At 39.1% G+C, this 26070-nt stretch overlaps 1 protein-coding gene across 3 annotated transcripts in view; it reads left to right on the top strand.

Moving 5' to 3' along the window:
* Positions 1-16951: 16951 nt before the first annotated feature.
* Positions 16952-26070, top strand: part of ARIH1 (ariadne RBR E3 ubiquitin protein ligase 1) — a 188376-nt gene continuing 179257 nt past the window's right edge. The window contains exon 1 of one of the 3 annotated variants that reach the window (XM_014849715.3): positions 16952-17927. In XM_014849715.3, coding sequence (XP_014705201.3) covers positions 17562-17927 — 366 coding nt within the window. In that variant the 5' untranslated portion in view covers positions 16952-17561. The remainder of the gene's footprint in view (positions 17928-26070) is intronic. The other 2 variants (XM_014849718.3, XM_014849716.3) reach the window with 2 other exon arrangements.

Here is a 26070-nt window from a genome sequence, read left to right as displayed (position 1 = left end):
AGAATTATATATGTAACATTTATATATACACACATATATAAAGCAAATTCGATACAAATAAATATATAATTTTAAAGGTAAAAATGAATTATACAAATTACACAAATTCTATATATATACTTTTTTAAAGATGAAAAATAAATTGTATGTATAAAACAAATTATATATACATAAACATTTCCAATTAAAAAGAAGAGAGAAGTGATAAAAAATCAAGCCTATCTCCTTACCTCAGACTCTGTTCTCTCCAATTCATACTGCATACCTCTAAGTTAAATTCCTAAAACGCCAGCCTTCATCACTTTAATACAAATGCAAAGTAGTGATTCAGTAGATTCTGAGTGATCCGAAGTTCTGCAGTTCTAATAGCTCTTAGGTGATACTTCTTTTGCTGCTTCCATGGACCACAGTTTGAAAGGCAAGGAGCTAGAATATAGACTTTGAACTCACATGACATTTACTATATGCAACTTTGTTTCATAACGTGTGAACATCTTGCCTACTTAATTGCATTTTACATTCCAAGAGAGCTTTCAGAAGCACTTGAAGGGCTGATTATTCTTTCCGTCTCAAAACATTTTTTCCTCCTGCTTCCTTGACCTAAGAGTCCCCAAGTTTCATTTATACCTCAACGGCCTCACCTTTCAATCTTTGTATGGTAAGTGCTTAATAAATAAATAAATCTTTTATGCAGATCCATTACCTATTGTTAAGTAGACACTAACGTAAGCTATGCCCTGGCTCCTGAATGGGGTTAGAGAGCCTTTCTCAGACTGTGTCCTCCAATGAGAGTTTACAGATTATGCAGGTGAGCTAACAGCCATGTCAACGAAGACTTGATGAAAAAGCCAGGGACCCAGAGAGTCCAGGGCATACACTTGTTGATTAGATTATCAAATACAATTTTGTTATAGTTTGAGGGTTTAGAGCTGGTCACGTTATATTCGTTTTAAAACAAAGTATTTGATAGCTAAACCTCAGACTATTTTTTACGCATGGATAGTTAAGGATATTTTCAGCTGCATATAATGACGTCTAACTCACTCAGGCTCAAACAATATGGAATTTTTCTATCTCACAAAAGAGAAAGTCCAGTGGCTAGGGTGTCTCTAGGAAGGGTGCAACCAGGCTTTGGCCCCATTTTTATGGTATTCTCAGCTCTGACCTCCTCGGTCTGTTGGGTTCATTCTCAAGTGGCTTTCTTCTTGGTTGCTTGGTGGCTGGCAGCAGCAGTAATGGTAACAGGTATCCTTATCCACTTGTAGATGGAGAAAGAAAGGAAACCTCTCACTTACTGCGGAAGGTAAGTCTTTCTCTTCAGTTTGATTGGATCAGTTTAGTGTCACCCCCAGACCCATAAGAGTCACCATGAGAATACTGTGTGCTGACTGCCTTAGCTTGGTGCTGGAGCAATAACTAACACAGGCATGGGGGTGATATTACCATGTTTGTACTAATCAAAATAAAGCTCCTAGGGCTAGGGACTAGATCAGCTTCAAAGAATCATATAGAAGTCATGGGGGAGAATGAGACAGTTCAACAAAAGCAAGGCACTTAGGAAAGAGAAGGGGGGAATGAATTCTGAAATTAACTAAATTGCATTTCTATGTTAATCATAACAGTCCAATAACTTTTATAATAAATTTGTTGCTTCTTCTCTATACAACTAGCCTTAAAATGATGAAAACGTTGATATATTTGATAGTGAAACCCAAATTATAAGTGCCAAGAAGAATGAGTTCAACTTATCTTGGATACAGAGTTAATTTGTGGAGAAGTATCATTAAGTCCAGCTTACTGGGCTCTACCATTGAATTCAGAAGATCTTCTGCCTCTTTCCATGTTTCCATTAATACAGCCCCAAATTATGTGAATTGATATCAGTGTCCAATTGATTGTTCATATCTGGAGAATTCCTGTTTCTCTGCCTAAACTTGAGTAGGGTTTTCTGAAGTTTAAAACAGAAGATAAACCCCATCTTCATCCTCCTCTGCTTAGGTATCACGCTATCGAGGACTTCTTTATACAATAGACTTTATATTGGAGGTATTCAAGCAGAAGGTGTATGAATGTTATTGCTGGGATTGGTGCATCTGAACAAAAGCTAGACCAGAGAACACTTACTAGGCATAGCTGATCAAGAGAATTAACTGGGTAGTTTTTAATCATACAGATTCCATATCCTGACCATACTGAGTCAGAATCTCTGGAAGTGGAGCCCAAGATATATATCTCTAAGAAGCACTACTTAAAATTTTTTACAGCCAATCTGGCACCAGGTCCTGGTCAAGTATTTAGGAATTACTGGATCAAATATTTTTTTAAAAGACCAGTTTAAACATACAAATTAGTAGTCCAAGTCAGTGGAAAAACCATTGCACTAGAAGTTAGGGGGTTGTAATTCTGGTGCCAGCTCTGTTCTTGGTCACTTTGGTAACAGGCAAGTCAGTTTATTCTGCTGAGCCTCAGTTCCTCCATTTGTAATAAGAGGGACTTCTAAAGTCCCTTCCAGCTTTAAACCCAGTCTATTCTACTTGTTGCACATGTTGAGGAGCCAAGAGCATATTATAGGTTTTCTAATTTCCAATACTCTCTGCCATTTAAGAAAGATGTATGCATATGGTGCACAGTCATCTCAGAAGAAAGATTCTAGATAGGGTGCATAGAACTCTTGGGAGTGTTGTCACTCTTGTCGTAACTTTGAACAAATCTCTCTGGAAAAAGTGGTGACAAAATGCCATAAACACTTGGACAAAACCTTTTTTTTACCAGTGGTAAATGGGTATGCCTGTAGCTACCATCAGAAACTGTTTTGGCTCTGACTGTAGTTCCAGATTTCTGGCCTTAACTGTTTGGTAGGGTGTTACAAACCACATCATACTTAAGCTGGCTTTTTAAGAATATAAAGAATTAGTTGTTTATAACTAATGGTTATAGGAAACTTTTTCTTAGAGTGTTTCTTAGTTCTTTGTACTTACTGTACAATGTCCCGGCCTCATTCCATCCGTGCACGTCAGTCTCTCTTTTGCCGAGGTTTCCCGAAAGAAGCCCAATACATCTTCTTAATCCTTGCTATTTCTAGCCATGCCTGGGCTCAGGGAGCACGGTCTTTGAAACCTATTCCTGCTAAGACTCTAAGGCTCACAATTCCACCGTAGCCCAGATCTCAACAGAGGTTTTGGTCCATTATTTATTTAAAATTCTCCTATGATCCAGGTTCCTTCTGCTTACCTTGCTCTAGCTAACTCAGTCCTAGTTTGCTTCCTGACTCACACTTTCCCTCTCCACCTCATGCCCTTATCTGTCTTCCCCGCCTCCATGCAAATGTTCAACTTCTTTCACCCCTTGTTCCACAATTTTTTAGTCACACTCCTATCATGTTATCATTTAAAAACTTTATTTACACTGACTAATAAATACCTAATGTTTATTGAATCCTTACTAGGTGCCAGGCACTGTATTAAGCATTTTACAATAATATCTCAATCTTCATACACTCCTATGAAGTAAGTTCTATTAGTTCCTCCACTTCACAGATGAGACCCAGAAAGATAAGTGACTTGTCCAAGATTACATGGCTAGTGAGGTGGTGACCCAGGATTCGAAACCAAACACTTTGATTCCACGGCTTCTACTATATTGCCTCTCATAAGAGCAAGGATTACAGGATGAAGCAGTAAATTAAGAAGAAAGAGATGAGGGTTTTAATGTAAGTTTTTTTGACAATAACTAGCTAATCATATCACCACAGACAAATCATAATCTTTCTAATTCTCTCATTCATAAAATAAAGAGATCAAAATAGAGATAACTGATATCTCATTTCATAATATTTTATGCTCCTATTGTGTGAAAACTGTATCTCTGGATGTTATTTTTTCCTGACACGGAAAGGCTTTGGCATTTTATTTTATTTTTTGGTGATGAAGATTGGCCCTGAGCTAATAGCATCTGTTGCCAATCTTCCTCTTTTTGCTTGAGGAAGATTGTTGCTGAGCTAACATCTGTGCCATCTTCCTCTATTTTGTACTTGGGATGCTGCCACAGCATGGCTTGAGGAGCAGCGTGTAGGTCAATGCCTGGGATCTGAACCCTCGAACCCTGGGCCACCACAACAGAGTGCACGAACTTAACCACTACACCACCAGGCTAGCCTGCCTTTGGCATTTTACCCTCCTTTCCCATATTTTCATATTCATTCTAGCACTAGCTTACATTGCTGGTATATGTTCTATTTCTATTTCTGTAAAGCAAAATGTGTTTGAGTAGGAAAAAACTCTGAAAATTTTCAAATCTTATCCCTATTTATCTGGCATTTTAAAATCTGATCTCGCAATGATGGCATAAGATGTTTAAAGGTGGAAAATTACTGTGATTTTGCTCAGGTAATCAATGCTTGTTTAGTATCTATCACACAGTTTTCACAACAATAATGATTGGTTATTACAAGTTGATCTTTGAAAGAGCATATTCCATTATCAGTTTTCTTCTGATTCCATGTTATTTATTTCTTGAATTCATTTTCCTTATGTTTATCAAGTCTAATTCCAGTTACTTTTGAAAATTGAGGTTGACTTAGGAATTTTAATAGCTCCACAACTAAAACTCCTTACTGCTTTAAGCTGAAATATGTTGAGAGGATCAGCAAGGTCAGAGAGACAGAGGACAGGTGGGGATAAAAGAGAAAAGCTCTCTTGCAAATAGGCACACTTACACAAACTGAAAGCAGGTCCTTCGATCTCTGCAAATGTCCGATCCCCCTGTAAGCAGTAAATTGTACTTGCTTGCTACCTTTTTCATTCTTTGGAAAGCCTTTTAACTACCATTATAATTATTTTGACATTTCGTATTTGCCTCTTCTTTTTTGGAGAACTCAGTAATAAAGGATGAATTTTTTTTTTTTTTAAATATTGACACCTGGGCTAACAACTGTTGCCAATCTTTTTTTTTCTCTGCTTTATCTCCCCGACCCCCCTCCCCCCGCCCCGTACACAGTTGTATATCTTAGTTGCAGGTACTTCTAGTTGTGGCATGTGGGACACTGCCTCAACGTGGCCTGACTAGCCGTGCCATGTCCACACCCAGGATCCGAACCCGTGAAACACTGGGCCACCACAGCGGAGCGTGTGAACCAGTCGGCCCCAGGACCAGCCCCCAGGATGAATTTAACTTTAAAAATTACCAGTTATATTGTAGAAGTATCAGAAAATATAGGTGAGTAAGAAAATAAAAATCCCTTTAACTGAAATGTGGTGATTGCACAACTATGTACACTTATTGAAAATAGTTGTGAGGCTGGCTGGTGGCATAGCGGTTAGTTCGTGTGTTCTGCTTCAGTGGTCCAGGGTTTCCAGGTTCAGATCCCAGGTGCAGACCTAGCACTACTTGTCAAGCCATGTTGTGGCAGCATCCCACATAAAATAGAGGAAGATGGGCATGGATGTTAGCTCAATGACAATCTTCCTCAAGCAAAAAAAGGAGAATTGGCAACAGATGTTAGCTCAGAGCCAAGCTTCCTCACACAGACACACAAAATAATAATAATAATAATAATGATAATAGAATTGTGCACTTAAAATGGGTGAATTTTATGATATGTAAATTAAAACAATAAAGTTTTAAAAATCTCTTAACTTGCTTTCTGTCTGCTTATACAAATACACATATACGCCAAAGGACGCTCCTCTAACACTGCTTTTTAACTGCCTTTTTTTCCCCATTTAACACATGTCATGACCATCTTTCCAAATTAATTAATATTTTTCTACAATATCATTTTAAGTGGTAGTATAGTTTTTTATTTTATATTATAATTTATTTAACCAATTCATCCCCTAAACATTTTTGCAGCTAGATTTTGGTACAAATTTCTTTAGGTTAAGTTACTAGAAAAAATACTGCTGGATCAAAGGGTATGCTCATTTTAAGGTTTTTCTTGCTTACAAATTGCCCTCTAGAAAAGCTGTACCAATGTATACTCCTACAAGTCGTCATTCTGTCTCTGCTTCTCTTCCAACAAAATCAGTATTGGCAGGGCCGGCCCGGTGGTGCAGCGGTTAAGTTTGCAGGTTCCACTTCTCGACGGCCCGGGATTTGTCAGTTCGGATCCCGAGTGCAGACATGGCACTGCTTGGGAAAAGCCATGCTGTGGCAGGCGTCCCACATATAAAATAGAGGAAGATGGGCATGGATGTTAGCTCAGGGCCAGTGTTCCTCAGCAAAAAGAGGAAGATTGGCAGTAGTTAGCTCAGGGCTAATCTTCCACACACACAAAAAATCAGTATTGGCATTTTATAAAATCTCTACCTTTTTTTTTTCCCCTGAGGAAGATTTTCCCAGAGCTAACATCTGTGCCAATCTTCCTTTATTTTGTATGTGGGTTGCTGCCACAGCATGGCCGCCAACAAGTGGTATAGGTCTGTGCCCAGGAACTGAACCCAGGCTGCTGAAGAGGAGCATGCTGAACTTAACCACTAGGCCACAGGGCTGGCCCCTCTACCAATTTGATAGGTGAAAATGGAATTTTGTCATTAATTTCCATTTCAATTGCTAATAAAGTTGACCCTCTTTGGTCATTTATTAAACTTTTGTATTTCAGTTTATGTCTCTGTCCATCCACTGAACACACTAGTATGTGTATATATGTATGTTTCTTATTAATTCATGTGAGATTTTTAAACATTAAAGATAAATAACGCTTTGTCATATATGTTGCAAATATTTCCCCGAGTTTGTCTTTGTCTTTTACTTACAATATTGTTTTTACAGAAGGACACTTCAAATTATGTAGTCAAACTATTAATTTTTTCTTTATAGATATTGCCATTGGTACTATCCTTGATAAAGCTTTTCCCACTCCCAGATGATTAATTATTCACCACTATATCTTCTACTAATTTCTTGTTTTCTTTCCTTATACTAGATATTTAGTTTATCTGGATGTTATTTTGATATATGCATAGGGTAAAGATCTAATTTAGTAGAAAGAATGAATAGGGAAACAAATTAAGTTAAATCTTTACCTTATTTATTGTATGCCTTGTAAGTACTGAAAACTGTGTTATATGTGTAGTCTATAGTAATAAACATGACAAGAATAGTCTCCACCTTTATGTAGCTTACCAACTCGGAGAGAAGACAGATATTATACATGCTTGATGAATGCTATGAAGAAGTGCTAAGTTCTAAAGTAGCGTATGGTAGGTAGAATCTAACCAATTATGCTGGCACCTATTGAACAGCTCAGCATTTAAAAGGAGATATTTTGGGTTGAAGGAGAAGTCAATTTAAAGCAACAACAACATTTATTATCTCAGAGTATCTGTGGGTCAGAATCTGGGTGTGGCTTAGCTGAGTCTTCTGTCTCAGGACCTTTCACAAAGATACAAACAAGATTTGGCCAGGGCTGCAATCTCATCTGAATGCTTGACTGCAGGAAGATCCACTTCCAAGCTCGCTCATGTGGTTGTTGGCAGGATTTAGCTCCTCATCAACTTTTGAACCAAGGCTTGCAGTTCCTTGCTAAGGATTCAGTTCCCCACAGGCTGTTGGCTGGATACCTCCCTCAGGTCCTGGGCATACAGGCCAGGAGAATTCAATTTTGTTCTTGGGTGGATATTTCAGCTTTGATAAACTGATTTGTACAGAATGTTTATAAGGAGTAAAAATTAGCACAGCATTTGTATTCTTAGTTCTAGATTGAGGACTAAAATAAATGTGTGTATATTGTGAATTTTCTTGTTGATATATACTTCTGGCCTGCATATAAATTAATACGTGAGTGAATTAAGCATTCACAGAGAATTAATTACATTTTTCAGAGGACAAATGCATAATTCTGTACAGGACAAGAATGTCAGGAAAAGTTTAAGATGATTAGAGTTGGCTGAAGTTGAAATAATTTATGAACTTGAGTTTTTCTTTCAACCACATAATAGTTATAGCTTCAAATTATTTTCCATTCTCTTCTTACTTTCCCACATATGAACTGTGTTGGGAATATACTCCCCTGGAGTTGCACAATGTGGCAGCCTTGAGCTCAGCCACGCAAGTATGAATACAAGCAATTATTTTATTTTTTGATCTAATGTATGGGTTTTACTTTTAACTTAGGAAATTTAATTTTTAGATTATATTTAATCTTTGGTAGAAATTTACCAAAATTCTGGAAGTTGGATTTGACTGTCAATCCTTAGACTTTGAAAGTGATAGCCTTAGCCTAATGCATACATTCTCAACATGGGCAATATTGCCCCCGATGGGGCAAAGATTGGTTCTTGGTTGAGGTGTGTGTGGAAAAAAATGTGCTGTTTTTATGTATAAAGCACAGATTTAAGTACAGTACATAAATAAATGTACAGTATATCTGTGGTGTTAAAATTTCATGAGGGGAGGCAATTAGGATTAGGTCTAAAGAGGTTCCTTAGGGACTGATAATGAAAAAAAAAAAAAGTTGGGAAGCACTACCCTAGTGCTAAGCTCAAGAGACAGCTCTTAGATGAGTTATCCTGTATTAGATTTTTTCCTATAAGTATCATTTCCTGTATTATATTGAAAGCTTCTTAAGGACAGTAAACGTAACCAGTTTTGTATTTTCAATAATACCTAATACAATGGTTTACGTCCAACTGCATTTAGTGAATGAAATTTGATTGAATTAATATGGAACACATCTTCCCCTCCTTGCACCCAACCCATTGCCCCATATATCCAAATGCAATGTTCAAAATTAGTTTAGTAAAGCAAGCAACTTGACATTGTCTGTCTCACAAAAATCCTAGGAAAGTAATGACAAACTTTATTAAAAGAGAGAAAACCTTCAAAGTAGCATAGCAAGAGGAGCACAGACTCTAGAGATAGAGAGATGAATCAGGGCTTTGATATCTAGCTCTACTATTTGCAAGCTATGGAAACTTTAGCCAAATTACCAAGGGGGAAGGGAAGAGAGGATAAAAAAAGAATGGGAAAAGGGACGGGAATATGGAGAGGGTACGGAGAAGGGACAAAGGCATTTCTAATAGTCTTATATACACCCTAAATTTTAGGCATGTTAACCTATTGGCAGTTCCCCAAACAGGCCATGGTTCAGATATGCCATATTCTTTCATACTTATATGCACATACATACTCCCTCTTTCCAGAACATTGTTTTTCCTCCACTACTCAGCTCAGGCCACACCTCCCCTAGGAAGCTCTCCATGACACCCTGTCTGCCTCCCACACTGAGATGCCTATCTTCTTGCTCCCCCAACATTCAGATCATACTTCATTATAATACTTATCATATGATAATGTTATTAATGGTTTACATGTCTGTTTCCCTCTCTGCTCTGTGAGCATCTTGAGAGCTGAAAAATATTTTTTTAAAGAATTCATTTTTCCTTTTTCTCTCCAAAGCCCCCAGTACATAGTTGTGTATCTTTAGTTGTGGGTCCCTCTAGTTGTGGCATGTGGGACGCCGCCCCAGCACAGCCAGATGAGCGGTGCCATGTCTGCGCTCAGGATTTGAACAGGTGAAACCCTGGGCCACCAAAGCAGAGAGTGCAAACTTAACCACTTGGCCATGGGGCCAGCCCCTGAAATGGTTTCATTTATCTTCTTATTCTCAACACCTAGCACAGTGCCTGACATACTGTTGGTGAACAGTCAACTTGCTGAATTAACTAATAAAAATATAGGCACACAAGAAGAGCACAGCAACGTTTCAACAATTTGACAAATGAATAATGGTCTGTACTCCTCAAATGCTTTAAAATTGACTGAATAATCATCTTTTTTTTGTTTTTTTTTGCTGAAGAAGATTCACCCTAACATCTGTTGCCAATCTTCCTCTTTTTGCTTGAGGAAGATTCACCCTGAGCTAACATCCATGCCAATCTTCCCCTATTTTGTGTGTGGGTTGCTGTCACAGCATGGCTGCTGACAAGTGGTGTAGGTCTGCGCCCTGGAATGAACCCGGGCCACTGAAGTGGAGCACACCAAACTTAACCACTAGGCCATGGGGCTGGCCCCTGAACAATCATCTTTTTATATTCTCAAGTCTGAAAAAAAACTGTACATTTTCTGTGTCCAATAATGATAATGTAATTAGTCCTTTACATTACGTAATTGTTATAATCCAATGAAGAAAATTCTATTATTATTCCTGTTTTTTCTTAGATAGGAAAACAGGCTCTTAAGAGGTTAACTTGCCAAAGGTCATATACTTAAGAAGTGGGGCTTCTAGCTCTGGAGCCTATGGTGCTAAGTGCCACACTATAGTGCCTCTCAAAGTTAAGTTAGCTGAGTAAGCATATTCACTTTGGCACAACATCCCTCTGTCTGACCCTCTCCACCAGCAACCTTTCACATATAATCCTAAAAGAAAACAAATGCTCATAAGTCATACATGCAGTTTGTTATCACTCACAAAAAAATGTGTCTACCTATACTCAGCCTTGCTTTATGTAAAAAAATATACCAATCAATAACTGTGATATTACCCTTTGGGACTATTTCATTTTAATAACATTTAGATACAATGTAATGATTTTAATTATTTTATTGATCTTTCAAACTCTTTAAAATGGGAACTCTGTTCAGTGCTTCAGCATTCAAGTGTGTCAAGCCATGCACCCAGCATGTTAAATTATCTTTTCAGAAAGCAAAATGTGAGGTAGCTCATAAAGAATTCTAGACAAGAAGTCATGTATCACAAGCCCTGTATTATTAGTTTACTGATGATGTCTGTGAGGGCATAGCTGGAAAGACAAAACTGAAAAACCGGTTCTTGCCACATTGCAAAATAACTGTAAGGAGTGGCATCTGGTTCCTGGAGCTGGAAGAGGTGACTATGCCTTTTAAATCATAGTATTGTCTCAAACAAAACAAAGGGGGAAAAAAAAAACCCAAAACCAGTAGAGGAACAGACAAATAACAAATAAACAAATAAAAAGCTTTTCATTTCTGAAAGCTGTGGGGCTCTGTGGACCTGTCAGATGTTGCTGTTTTCTGGGTTCCCTTGGTTACTCCAATCTTCAGGTCCTTAAGGCATTTCTTTTTTGTTCCTTGCTGCAGCCCTTTACACATTAATTAACTAGGCTGCATTGTATCAGTTGTGTCCAGTTGGTTGAATTCCAACATCAATCCTCTCTTGCCATGTGGTAATAAAGGCTGGGGTACCACTGGGGATGTGAGAGTTGAGGTGGGCATTTGCCCTAGAGAAACCCTAGATGAGGGGTGCCATGGAGGACATGTACATCACGCCTCTCCTCCTCTTCCACACAACCTTCAAGTTTTCATGGACACCTAGAAGAATTAACAGGTAAGAACATCAATGTTGATATAGCAGGCAAGATTCAACACACTTTGAGGTAAGAAGACAGTAAATGTCCATTAGCTTTAGGTTTATATTCATTTATTCTAACATCATCAAAAGCTTGGAAATTTGTTAGGAATAGGAGATACATAGGTGTCTCATGTTCCAGGCATCAAGTGCCAGGTTTGGAATGGCCATAGAAAACAGTAGTCTTGAAGCATAGGAATTAGTTGTGGGTAAAGAGCAGGTGGGAAGGATGTCAGACAGAAGGAAGAGCAGATGCAAAGGCATGGAAGTATGAAAAAGTCCAGCATATAATGCTTTCTTAGAACACCTCAGTCTAGTGACTTCTGTCTCCTTTAAACTCCTTTAGCACTTATCATCTGTGCCATTCTTCTTGGTTTATGACATCTCTTCAACTGCAGTCACTATTTTTATAATTAACCTTTTCTTTTAATTTAAGCCTCTTTCCCTTAAATAAATTATGATTTCTGAGATGGCAGGGTTCTTCTCTTTTATCGCTCCAGAATGCCTAGAAAGGTGCTTTGCACTGAGTAGACACTAATAAATAACTATTGATTAGTTGATCAAAAAAATTGTGACATGTATTTTAATTTTTATTAAAAACACTAAGGTTGAATCTACAAGAATAAAGTGGGACTATGTGAATAGAGGATAACACATCTATTTATTCACTATTCTATTTTTATTACCTATTTCCCAGAAGAACAAACATTGCATACAGTCAATGTTTATGCTGCCAATCTGGACAACAGTAGGCTTGATAGCAATTACCCTATTATAACAAATACAAAGGCACATTCTAGAACAAGAATAAGGTCTTATTATAATTACCGAGAATTGTAAGGAAGAAATGCTGAATTTGAACTCTGAAAACTTGGCTTTGAATCAAAGCTCTGCCACTGTTGTGAACTTTGGCAAATTACCTTTCATCTTTTTTTTTTTAAAGATTGGCCCTGAGCTAACAACCGTTGACAATCTTTTTTTCTTTTTCCTTCTTCTTCTCCCCAAAGCCCCCCCAGTACACAGTTGTATATTCTAGTCGTAGGTCCTTCTAGTTCTGCTATGTGGGACTCCACCTCAGCATGGCTTGATGAGCAGTGCTAGGTTTGCGCCCAGGATCCGAACCGGTGAAACTCTGGGCTGCTGAAGTGGCGTGTGCAAACTTAACCCCTCCACCATGGGGCCAGCCCCTACCTTTCATCTTTGAGCTTTTTTCTTCATCTATAAAATGAAGTTAAGAATTTCAACTTAATAAGATCATAAGAAGTAAATTTAAAATGTATACACACCTACTCTGGCATATAGCAGACATTCAATAACATATTTGCTCACTTTTTGCCCATTGATTCGTCCATTCCTTCAAATATATTTGTAAGGCAACACAATAAACTACAGATATTGTGAACAACAGAGAAGCATTTCTTTTGCAAACTTTTGTTATGAAAATACTTTTTTCTTCAAGTGGTTAAGTCATTAGGAAAAATACGTATTCACTTTTTGGGAGGTGATCATTTGCTATTTTTTGCTGAAGTATAAGTACATATTTAGGCCAAATAAATGTGTCTTTCAATTATGGGAAACGTAGACACTATGGTTTTGTACATTTGTCTAATTGTATGAGGGCATGTACTCTACTTCTAGTTTCAGCATTATCTTACCACACATTGTAGATAATTACTTGTATACCTCAGGTTCAATAATAAAGTATATAGACCCTGTATTCTTAAGGAAAGATAAGGTAGAGGCTATCTTAGAGAAAGGGCTGCAGTCAGGAATCTCAGGTTCTATTTTTGGTTATTACTATCTCTACCATACTTCTAACGAGGCAATAACCTTCGTTTCTCTAAGCCTTATTACTATTTACCACATAGAACTGGTGTGGTAAGATCTACTTCTCAACAATGGTGTAAAACTTAATTGTTGTTTGTAACAAAATTTGAAGTACACAGATGTTTTTAAGGAAATGCAAAGTACTCAATTAGCTTATTAGTATCTCCCATTGCACTTTTGCTAAAATTTAATATTAAATTCAAATTATATTAAATTTAAAATTTAATTCTCTTACTTCTTGCCTGGTAAAACACAGGAACCACCAAAACATCTTTTTTAAAAAGCAAAATATGCTGCACTAAAACAAACTTTATAAACAAAATGACAAAAAGCAATTCCTTTCTATTTAGTTTTGAAACAGTGTTTTAATTACAGCATACAAGAATTTTTGTTGGGGTGCTTGGAAGGTGACCAACCATCCCAGTTTGCCTGAGATTTCCTAGTTTTAGCAGTGAAAATTCCACACCCCAGGAAACCTCTGTTCCGTGCCAACTGGGATGGTTGGTCACCCTAGAGCCTTGCCATTATTAGAGGCTTTTCCATAGCTTACAGCTCTATTATCTGCCCTTAGAAAAATTCCAGTGCTATTTTAATTTCTATTTATCTGGAAAGCACTTGCATATTGTTCCCGTTGGAATTTCGTTCATAACCATTTGGTGAGCATATAAATATTTATGGAGTTTTGCTCCATGAGTAGATATTTAATAAATGTGTACTAATATTTTTTGACCTTATTAGGACATGGGGACAATGGGAATACCTAAATTACTAACAGTGATTCTTTTGGCACCAAGGAAATATTAGCTTGCCTATTCTCTTTTCCAAGGACCTTGTCCTGTTGTTGTTTATAGACTATTGTACTTCTACCCAGTAATCATCATAGCTGAGAAAGCAGTAACACACACAATACCTTTAAGATCAAGTCATTTGAAAAAACATTGTATGTGGGTCATCTCTTGGCCAATTTGGGGCCAGAGAGAAGTTGTTATACTGGTTTCCTTTAATAGCACTATAATCTAACCTGATTCAAAGATAATTTCCAAAATATCAATGGAATGAGTGTTGCTGAAAATCTGGTTATAAAGGTTTATCCATGGAGAAAAGACCTACAAATTCAGAAACACTATGATACGGCATGATATTGATCAAAAAAGAAGTCATGAGACTATGGAAAAGATTTCTGAGAAAAAAGCAGACCAATTTTCCTCCCTAGAAAATGGGGATGACACAGGCCATGTACCTACATTCATAATCAAAATTAAACCAATTAAAAGGTTATAAATCCAATTGACTATACATACTTTTCCCCACAAGATGCAGGGTGACTTATGACACTTGTTTAAAGTTATAATTTTATGCGCACTTAACTATGTGCCAGGCACTGTGTCAAGTGCTTTAAATACGTTATTTCATTTGATACTCACAAATAATCCTATGAGAACAGGAAGTATAATCCTCCAAAGTGAAGCATGGAGAGGTTCAGAAACTTGCTGAAGCTTATAGACAGCAACTGGAGGGGCAGAGGCAAATTCAGCTGTCTCTGCCGGAGCCTAAGCTCTTACCTTTAGCCTACGCTGCTTCTCACTATTGTTGACATAAACTCTCGTGAAATACTATCTCCAGCCCTAACTTCCCCTGACCTGCAATCCTGTATATTAGAATATGCAACTGCCCACTCAACATCTCTACCTCAATGTCTGACAAGCATCTCAAATTTAACATGCTTTAGTAAATGGCACCACTATTCACCTAGTTGCTCAAGCCCCAAATCTAGTAGGTATCCTGATTCCTCTGTCAACCCCAGTCAAGTCATCAGCAAATCTGTTGGCTCCACTTTCAACTTATACCTGAATCTGACCACGTCTCATCATCGCCACTGTCACAACCCTAGTTCATTATCATTATTCACCTGGACTACTGAGATAGCCTCACTACTGGTCTCTGCTTTCACAATCCATTCTCTACAAAGCAGCCATAACCATTTTGTTAAAAACACAGATCACAATTTTTCATGCTTCTGCTTAAAAAACTTTAATACTCCCCATTGCATTAATGTAGACTTCTTAGGATGGCCTACAAGCCCCTACTGGACTCCTGCTTTGATCTGCTTTCTCTGACTTTATCCGTCAACACTCTCTTCTTTGCTTAGCATGCTTCAGTCACATTGGTTCCTATGATTTCAAATTTCTCTGTGATGTAAAGTCATCTACTTTGAAGGGATTTGGAAGGTCAGGGTAGGGGGTTTGGGAAACTGGTGAAGGTTTTAAAGAGTTGCCTAGAGTGGGAGAACAATTCAGAAAAATTTAACAGGATTGCTGGGAGGTGTTGAGGGTTCAGTTGTGCTTGGTGATTGGAATTTAATAAAAGAATGCATGTGACTATGCAAATTTCTCCAATAGCGGTCAGCTGCTCCCATATCAAAGGGGAGCATATGGCTGGTAGGGTTCATTCAAGGTAGGGGTACTATAAAAAGAAAGATGGGGCAAAAGAATTTAGGGTGCTGAGAAGTGTTACTGAATTTTTTTGTAAGTATACAACAATAGGGATGGGGTAGAGAGAAGGATTGCTTGTTTCCTTAGCTTGCCCCAGTTGTGACAATCTAAATTGCAAAATAGAAACAGAATCAAAGGACCAAGACCTACCAACATTGATGCTAAAAGCTTTAATTTGCAAATCCTAAGATTATTTTAAGGAACCTGATTACTTAAAAATTTACAAAATGAACAAATTAGTAGAGACTTATTTACATTATAAAGGAATTTTTCACTTTCAAAATCAATTTCCCAAGGGAACCTGCAGGTTGAACAGTAAGATTTATTAGTAAGTTAGGGATTCAGATTCTAAAAGATTTCCAGTCTGGCCAATTCTTCAAGTTATCCCAAGAGGGAACTTTCTCATCCCCTTTTTCCTTCAGAACAGTTCTCTGACTCTCCTGTCCTAGTTACAAACATTTAAGTCCAATTTAGAAAGGCATAAAATACTTTTACTATTCTGGCCCCTAACTTGCCTAATATTTTGCCATTTACCCTCCTTGCACTTTAAGCTCCCAAAACCAAACTACGTTATATCTACTGTGCTTTTGCTTCTGTTATTCTGTCAGTCTAGATCATCTTTTTTCTCTGAAAGACCATGCTCTTTCTCTGTTAAACTCCTGGCCATCCATCAACACTCAGCTCACAGAGCACATGTCCAAGTAAGAGACACTATCTCTCTGCTATATTTGGTCCTTGTACATAGTTCTATTATTGTCTGTGCTGTGTTGTATTATAATGCATTTTATATACTACGTGGTATATAATACCTATCATGCCTTATAAAGCATTATTGTGATTGATGTTTCAGGTCACTCAATGGCTAAACCAGGGCGAGTGTTCCGTGGTCCTGGTCAAGTCCGTTTTTGTTGAGCCTCAGGTATAAAATGGGTACTGTGGCTCCGTGAGGATGAGAAATAACATATGTAAAGCCCTTACACAGCGCTCAATTAAGGAAAGCCGTGACTATTTACATTGTTTAGTGCCCTCAAAAAGTCTTGTTGACCTCAGTTCAGGAAACGCGTCTTAAAATGACGTCACGACAGGCGACTTAAAAACCACGGCATGTCTGTACCAGAGTAGAGAATCAGACGAAATACTTCAAGTTCACCTGTCACAGAGTTTAGAGGTTCTGCATAAAACAGATTTCCATGTCGTAGCCCGGCCTGTAACAGGAATTTTAGCTCAACAGCCCAGGTCTTCCCGGAATTACTCTAGGGCAGGCGGGAAGTGACTAGGGCCCGGTGGGAAGGCCGCCGTCCCGACCGGATTGCGTGAGGTGGCTGGATCCCTATGGCCCGCGGCAAAAACAGCCACCCAGGCGGCCCAGGGGCCCCTGTCTCGGTGATCAGAAGGCCGTAGCCTCCTCAAGTACTGGGTCCATAGGTGCCGGCCCACAGAGCTACAGCAGCCGAAACCCACAGGGCGATTCTCCCGCCGCGCTCCCACTGCCATGCCGAGCCGTGGGGTCTCCCCGCGCTTCACGCAGGGGCGGCGGGGCGGGGCGCGGTGACGCCAAGAGGAGTGACGCGACGACGCAGCGCGACGCGGTGACGCACGCCCCTTTGTTGGCTCAGGAGCGGCAGCAGCGGCCGTGGAGGTGGCGCTGGGGGCTGTTTTCTCTCGGAGGCCGGAGAGGAGCCGCGTCTGACTGGGGCAGGCGGCAAGCGGCCCCCTCGCTCCCTCCCTCCCTCCTCCGCGCCCTCCCCGCCGCCGCCAGCCGCCAACCGCCGCGCCCGGGGAGGAGCCGCGGCCCGCGGGGCCGGAGCCAGGCCTGCGCCCGGACATCAGCCGGAGCCGGAGCGAGAGCCGGGGCCTCGGCGTCCCCGCCCTCTCCCCGCCTCAGGGCCAGCGTCCCCCGGGCCCCCGCGCGTCGCGCCATGGACTCGGACGAGGGCTACAACTACGAGTTCGATGAGGACGAAGAGTGCAGCGAGGAGGACAGCGGCGCCGAGGAGGAGGACGAGGACGAGGACGAGCCGGACGATGATAACCTGGATCTGGGCGAGGTGGAGCTGGTGGAGCCCGGGCTGGGCGTCGGCGGGGAGCGGGACGGACTGCTGTGCGGGGAGACGGGCGGTGGCGGCGGCAGCGCTCTGGGGCCCGGCGGTGGCGGTGGCGGAGGTGGCGGCGGCAGCGGGCCGGGGCACGAGCAGGAGGAGGATTACCGCTACGAGGTGCTCACGGCTGAGCAGATTCTGCAACACATGGTGGAATGTATCCGGGAGGTCAACGAGGTCATCCAGGTGAGGGGGGCCGCCGCGCTGGCTTCACCGGGGCGGACTGGGGAGCGGACTCGGGCGGCCCGCGCGGCCCCGAGGGGCAGGCCTGGGCCTGGTGCGTAGCCCAGCCCGGTGCCTCCCGGCCCTGTCTCCTGCGCTGCCTCTCGTGTGTCGAAAGGAGACGTTCGCTGGTTAGCCGGGTGTGGGAAGGTGCGCTGAGGGCGGTGCTTTCCAGGTCGTGCTATGGCGGAGGCCTCCGGCCGCCTAAGACTTCTTTTGCGGGCGTTTCTTGCCCGTCCTGGGCCCAGTGTCCTTCCTCTGGCCGGAGGAGCGCCTACAGGGGCGGGGCGGAGAGGTGGTGGTGGAGAAGAGCAGAAAGAACTGGGCCTCTGAGAGGGTTACTCCGGCCTTCAGTCTCACTTGAGCACTGTTGGAAGAGGTTAGAGTAGGCCTAAGAGCAGCTTGGTGTACGGTTGCCCCAAGTGGGCACCAGTTAATAGAGAAATGGATCCGCTTGGCAGTCATAAATGCCTGCTTAAAGGTGGGGGAAGGGAATTATTTCTCGGAAGAGGTGCTGTTGGGCCTTCTTTTCTGATGGTGAGGCTTCTGCTTGCATCTCTTTACCTCTTTGCTGTTTGTGTGGGACTTAACTACTACTTTTTCCAGTCGTAGCATATGACTGACTTGATGCTGTTGGAATAGTTACTGCAGATTGCATGCCCAGCCTGCAGCTAAAACAACAAAACGCAGTGTTGTTGTCTAATATTGGACAAGACACTATTGTGAGTTAGAAAGTAGAGGCTTTCTGCTTCTGGACTCCTGTTTCCGATCATTTCTCCTTCGTGGTCAGTAAATTAGGCTTGTTTTAATTTGATAACCACATCTCATTTTAGCCTTCTTGTGGGTCAGATTTTGCATTTTTGAGCTTTAGGAAATCAAAAGTTTCCCTTTTTGGGGGAGGGGGAACAGTTATGGGGCGACAGGGTTTTGATAGAAGGATAAAAATGAAATTTTGATTCAGTGCAACTTTTGGAAAACACTAGTTACATGGAAGGAAAGTATATACATGACCAGCAAGTTACTCTTGCCTTGTATGTCATTCCTTTTTTTTTTTAATCCTTAAAATTGGCTGGCTAATATTCACTGGCAAAATAGAATGTCACTGCCTACTTGTTGAGTTTGCATGATTAACAGGTTTTTTACAGTATTTTCTAGTAAGCACCACTGTCTTTTGAAAATTAAACCGTCTATTTAGGCCCATTTGAAGACTGTTTTGAATAATACTGGAAACAATATCTGTGACGTCTAGTGCTATTACTAAACAGTGGAAATCTCAAACTTCCATATAGATAACGCAGTCTAAGGGATTTCAATGGTTGTAGATGAAAGGTAAGTTTTACTGCTCTTTTTCTGATCATAAAAATGACAGTTGAGTTCTTAGGCTACTTAATTGAGAAGTTTTCTTTTCTTTTTTGAGGAAACATCATTAAAAGAATTTATAGTAAAACCTTGAATTCTTTTTTCACTTACTTACAACTATGTAAAATCTTATGTTTTCAAACTTACTACCTAGCTTATTGGCATTTTAATTAGCTTTAAAAAAAACCTCTTGGATATTTATTTTTTAACTTAATGGTCTGTTTTCTTATAGTTAAATCTCATCCAGCTTTCTCTGGTCTTAGGTGCGTCTTAATCACTGATGCCAAACCTTACGAGTTCTTTATGTCTCTTTTGGAAGAGAGATATAGCTAATGTACATGACATCATTCTTCCTTTGTTAGTTTCAGGGAGAGAGAATAAACTCCGATGAACTGAACTAATAAAGACCTACAAGACCATAAGACCTAGGGATTTTTTTTAGGTATCTTACTTTTACCACGTTTCCTGATTTTTGAAAACTCTGGTTTCTAGTCTACTTCATGGTAAGGATACTCTTAAATAGAATTCTTGAATATGTATCTATTCCTCATTAAAAGTTCAGATTTAGAAACTTAGAAATATCAGTAAATCAAAGGATAGGATTTATCCCAGACCATCTTTTCTCCAAATGGTGTATTTACTAGATCTAAACTAGGCTTTGATTATATTATAGGTTATTTATGTTAATAGATTTAAACTTAAAAAATTACACAGATGATACATGCACATTGTAAGAAAAAACTGGTTAGGCAAGAAAAAATAAAAAGACAAAGTAAGCCTACCACTCAGTGAGATACACCAAAATTTGAACTGTAGTTAGCTTTCCAGACCTTTGGGTAAGCTATCCGTATTTTTAATAACAACAGAATCATACTGTATGGTCTGTTTATGTTTTCCCTAGAAAACAGGTTACAAAAACAGAAGGAATCTCAACAGCTTTTACCTGTCAGTAATAACTATTTTTCAAATACTTATCTGATTACAGATCTAAACGAATTTATTTAATTAATTTGTTGTTATTGGCCTTCCTTTATATTTTCTAGTTTCTGGCTTTTGTGAACCTCATTGGAAATATCCTAATAGATAAATCTTTGAACGTTTTATTTTCTTAGGATAAGTTGAATTGCTGAGTCAAAGGATTTGCTTTATTCAAGGCATTTGATATGTATTACCACATTGCTTTCACAAAGGCTATACTAGTTTTACCTCACTAGTCAGTGCTTGATTGGGATAAAATGATGGTAATTTTTAAAATTTGCCCTTTTTTTTTAATTGATAAGATTGGACTTTTGCCATGTTTATTGGGCATTGGTATTTCTTTTGTAAATTGCTCTTTACTTTTGCTCATTTTGCCCCATTTATAAGACCTCTTTATCTTCAGAGGCTTTAAATCAGTCATCTAATTTTTTCAGTTAAAAAATTAACATTGGTTTAATGTGACAAGTTTTAAGTTTATCAAGTTGAAAACCATTGTTTTACTGGTTCACATTAGAGAGCTTACTATTAATTAAAAAAAATTTAAATCCTCTGCTCCCCAATGCTACTTTTCAATATGAAATCAAGTATTAGTGAATTGAAAATAAATTTGCGGGAGAAAAAGATCGCCAAGTTAATTTATCTTTCCATGGGAATTTGATTATTTTTTCTGGGAGAGTAGTTCTTGGGCAACGACACATTAATACTGTTATTTGTAGATATCTGCAGGTTAGTTCTAGTCTTTAATCAAGTAAGTTATAATCTTCACTTTTTCTTTTAGAAAACTTTTAGCTTTCTGGCTTTCTGTGATTCTCTTGTTATAATGTGTTTAATTTGGTCTTGTTTTATTTAAATCCTTTGTGGCCACCTAGCTTATCTTTTGAACTTTTAGGAAAAGATCAGGGACTTTCTTTAACCTGTACTGATGGTAGAGAAGTGCTTAAAACCCTTAACTTATGCAACTGTATTTACTTAACTAGTATTGGTAATATTAGACAGTGAATTTCTAATGTAATTGCCTAAATAGCTAGATAATTTATTAAACTAACACTGTACAATTCTGCAGTTAAGGAATGTTTAAACTTGCCATTTTATATCTCTGTGGTGAAGTTTAACACATGTTGGTTGTGCCTTGTGTGGGTGCCAGTCACTGTGTTAAGTAAAGGATATGGTTCTTGCCTAAGGAGCATATAGAGGTGGGGAATATAGAGGTCCTTGGGCTCAATTTCCAGAGATTGTTATTCATTAGTTAAGTTTGAGTTGGAGCCTGAGTATCTATATATTTTTAGCCACTGCAGTGATGATAGTTCTGAACCACTGGAATAGTTATAGTCAATCCACTGTCATGATTTTGACTCACTCAGGGAGAATGACTAGAGTCAGAAGGGCAGTAACCCTTAGGAATACCAAGTTTAAAGAGTATGCTGAGGAAGAGGGCCATGGGGCTGTTGGATGTGAGTGGTCAGAGAAGAGATATGAAGAGAAGAGGGTGGATGTCTTTCTATTGTAAGATTTGTTATGGTAAATAACTTGTTTTAAAGACAGAAATATCTAATCCTTATGGGGGAAATTTTCTGTTGGCTGTTGATTTGAAATCTTTCATTTTATTTCACCTATTTAATTAAAAGATTTCATTAAAGAACTTCTGAGGTGAGGTTTCAAGTCTAAATTGAGAGGCAGCGTATTCCAGCGAACTGTGTGTTGGCCTGGGAGTCAGTTCTAGCCCTGGCTCTTCCTGTAACTGGCAGTTTACATCTCAGAACCTTCAGTTTTGTTTTGCTTTGTTTTTGTTAATCTGGGAAGTTAAAACAAGAGTCGAACTACTAGATTGGTCTTTTTTACATTAATGCTTTGTTTCTTTATCATCCTTTTAAAGCCTCAAGTTGGAGATGATTCTTGTTTCCAAGAAATTGAACTCAAGTGTGCGTATCAAGATGTACATACATTGGTTAACTTGTTTGGGTAGGGGGAGAAGAGGGAGAGAAAGGAGAGAGAGAGTGAGTGTGTATGTTTTGAAGCTATTAAGGTGTTTGGTATGGTTCATTCCTGTTGAACTTTTATCTTTTCCCTGATGATTTCCTTGAGCTATAAGTTTTCAATTACATTAATTCTTGTTGAATTTGTTATGGCTGTAATCCTATGAATCAGAAACTCTGGGGGTTGGGTTCAGCAGTCTTGTTTTAGTAAGAAATCCAGATGGTGCTGATGCAAGCTAAAGTTTGAGAATGACTGATCTAGTTAAAATTTAACAGCAGTGTTTCTCCATGTGTTATGACTAGGGATAAATTACTACAGAGGCGGGTTAATGATGGAAGGCACGTTGTTTAAGAAATTAATAAAAGGAAAATTTCAAGAGCCTGGATAATACTTCCTAGGCTAATCAGAGAGTTGGAGGGGATTTGTTATCGTTACTGCTAGCCTTTAGATAAGGTGGCCTTTACTTAGTTGAACTGTTTCAGACATACAGACTGAACTAGTGACATCTCACATTCTAGGACTTGATTTTCCTTCCACTCTTCCCCACCCCCTGTTTTTTTTTCTTTAAAACAAAAATAGGGTTTTTTTTAGTTTAATACACTGGAAGAGATTTAAAGTCTTGGATAGCTGTAAATGCATCTGCTCAGTACTGTACTAAATGTTGAAGAGAATATGAGAAGGCTTATTCTCAAGGAGTTTGTGATCTCTTTGAATTTAGACACTCAAAGCTATTAGGTCAGTGAGTAGTTTAATCAGGCGTTAAGTGGATACTAATAGGTATTCATGGAGGAGAGATCTGTGGAGGTTATCTGCAAGATGGCTAGGATTTGGGTGGAAAGAAAAGAGGGATAGGAAGACATTCTAAGAAATTGAATAAAGTGAGAATGAGGAAAGTGTCCAAGTAATGGTGAGGTCAGCTAAAGTAGAACAGTTTATAAATTGTGGGTAGTAATGTTGTAGAAGCTGAGAGGTTTGATGCTGTGAAGAAAAGCACAAGTCATCACATTAAATTCTTTTCTTTGGGTTTGACCTGTGGTAGCTATATGTATTAGTTATCTTTAGCCCCATAATACCCCAGAACTTAGTGGCTTAGAAACAGCAAGGGTTTATCATCTCACAGTTTCTGTGGGTCATGATTCTGGGTGCAGCTTAGCTGGGTGCCTCTGGTTCAGGGTCTCTTATAAGGCTGCAACCAAGATACCAGCTGGATTGCAGTTCTCAAGGCTTGACTGGGGGAGGGTCTTCTTCCAAGCTCATGTAGCTGTTGGCCAACCTCTTTGACTGGCTGGCTTTTGGCCAGAGACATCAGTTTCTTACCATGTGGGCTTCTCTAGAAAGTGGTTTGCATCACAAGTAGCTTCTTTCCTTCTGAGCAAGGAGTCAGAGAGAGCCCTCAAGATGAAAGCCATAGTCTTTTTATAACTTCGTCTCAGAACTGACATCCCATTACTTTGCCATATTCTTTCTAAGTGAGTAGCTAAATCCGGCCCACACCCAACAGGAGGGGATTACACAAAAGTAAGGAGGTGGGGATCCTTGGGGCCATCTTAGAGGCTGCCTACCATGATATACATATCTGGCTCAGTCAAGAAGTGAATGACACCTATTGTATAATGCTTATCTATCCAGTCAATTTATATACTAATGGGAGTGCATAGTAGTTTGGTTTTTCATTTTTGATCAACCATAAATTATTTGTATTTGGCTTTGCAAAGCATTATTATTCCTTTAAATGGTAAGCATTCCTAATTACCTTTCAGTGGCTAAGATAAAAGAATAGTTTGTAGTCTCTTTGAATTGGCAGGAATTTGAGATTCTCCAGTCCACTGATTTTTTTTTTCCCTCTCAACTTTAGCTACATAGTGGAATCACCTGGGGATTTTTTAATCACACTTTTTATTCTGATAATTATAGATTCACATGCAGTTGCAAGAAATAATGCAGAGAGATCCCACATACCCTTCACTGATTTTTCTACAATGGTAGCATCTTGCAAAACTATAGCATAATATCACAACCGCTATATTGACATTGATGCAATCTACTCATCTTATTCAGATTTTTTTACCTGAGGATTTTTTAAAATGCAGGCACTCAGGCCCCACCCCAGAGTAAGCAAATGGCTCTCCGTGAGATGGACCAGGCATTATTGTTAAACAGAAATCTTCTCTGGATTATGTTAGTGCACAGCCAGGGATGAGCATCCCTGTTCTTGTCCAGTGTCTGTTGGTAAGTAAAGAATCCTCTCTGTAACATTCCAATCTCTGCTTAACTACAAATAAATCACAGTGAACTGTTTTGTGATGTAGCTCATTCCAAGTTTAACTCTTGATTTTTTTTTTTTCTGCAGAGGAACATTCGCCCCTGAGCTAACATCTGTTGCCAGTCTTCCTCTTTTTTTCTTTTTTTTTTTTGGCTTGAGGAAGATTAGCCCTGAACGAATTTCTGTGCCAGTCTTCCTCTATTTTGTATGTGGGTCACTGCCACAGCATGGCTGGTGAGTGGTGTAGGTCTGAACCCATGAACCTGGGCCACCAAAGTGGAGTGCGCCGAACTTAACCACTATGCTACGGACCTGGCCCCCATTTTTTTTTTTTTTTAGACTAAATAAAATCTGCTTTCATTTTAATTTCACCTGTTGCTCCTAGGGTGGTCCTTTGGTGAATTTTTTATTTTATTTCAAAACATAGTTGTTGTTTTGGAAGCCTGAAGGAAAAACTTTCCTTCCTGAAGTTAAGCAATCCCCTTTCTCCATTCCTTTTATGACAGTGAGCCTATATCTTTGATTATGCATGTTGTCTACTTCTCTGTTTTTCCATTAGCCACTTTCTTTTAATAGGCATAATATCACAAGCTATAACTTTGCTAAGACCTTGACAGTATATATACAGGTCATCATTTGATTTTGACACTATGGTACTATGTATCTTTATAAGTAGCTTAATTATTCTCATTAAATGATGGGATGAATAGAAGAATAAGTATTTGGACTGACATTTGATGATCACTTATTATTACTTGAGAGAGTTATCTGTAGTCAGGGGCTTTTTCTCACCTGGAGTGACTGATCCTTTGGGGCCCATGGAGATAGCAGTGGCAGTCCTTGCCTTATTTCAGTGTTTTTAAAAGCCTAATGTATTTAAAACAAAGCAAAACAAAACTCAAGCTAATTAAAATGTGGGTTAATGTTGGATCTTATTTCCAAAAGAACAGTACATTTTACAGAGTCAGTAGATTTCTACAATCATATATAATTTGTTTCTTCTTAAATTTTGCTTTCTTCCTGAATTTTCATTCTCTTGGTGATAGGTGGTCATCTAATCTTAAATGTCTCATTTCTTGATGTATCTTGGTGCAGTTGGTATTTGAATTAAATTGATAGGTGGTTTGGTATCTTAATAGAAGGCAGCATAAAAAGTTCTTACTGACCTAGCAGCTGCTCTGGCAGATTAACTTTTCAGAGCCCTACTTTTTTTCATTTTTAAAAATGAGAATAGTAGTATTAAGGCTGAAAGGTTGTGAGGATTTAAATGAGAAATGCCAAATATTGTACTGGGAGTTTTCCATGTAATTTTTTTTCCTTAATGTAAACATTGTTGCATAGCATTTTTCCTTTTTGCTGTGTTCCATTTAAAAGAAGTGTCACAAGTGACCTGGCACTTAATACTTTTTGGCAAAAAGTGTAGCAGATAATGAAGTATTAGGTAGCATTTCCTTATTACTAGGATGTTTGTTTAGACAATGCTAAGAATAGCTATAATTCCAGCTACTTCTCTCCTAGCTTGCTTTGCTGTCT

The sequence above is a fragment of the Equus asinus genome, chromosome 2 (genome assembly GCF_041296235.1).
Source record: "Equus asinus isolate D_3611 breed Donkey chromosome 2, EquAss-T2T_v2, whole genome shotgun sequence".
Taxonomy (NCBI): Eukaryota; Metazoa; Chordata; class Mammalia; order Perissodactyla; family Equidae; genus Equus; species Equus asinus.
The sequence above is the reverse complement of the archived record's forward strand: the minus strand, read 5'-3'. Positions and strand labels throughout refer to the sequence as shown.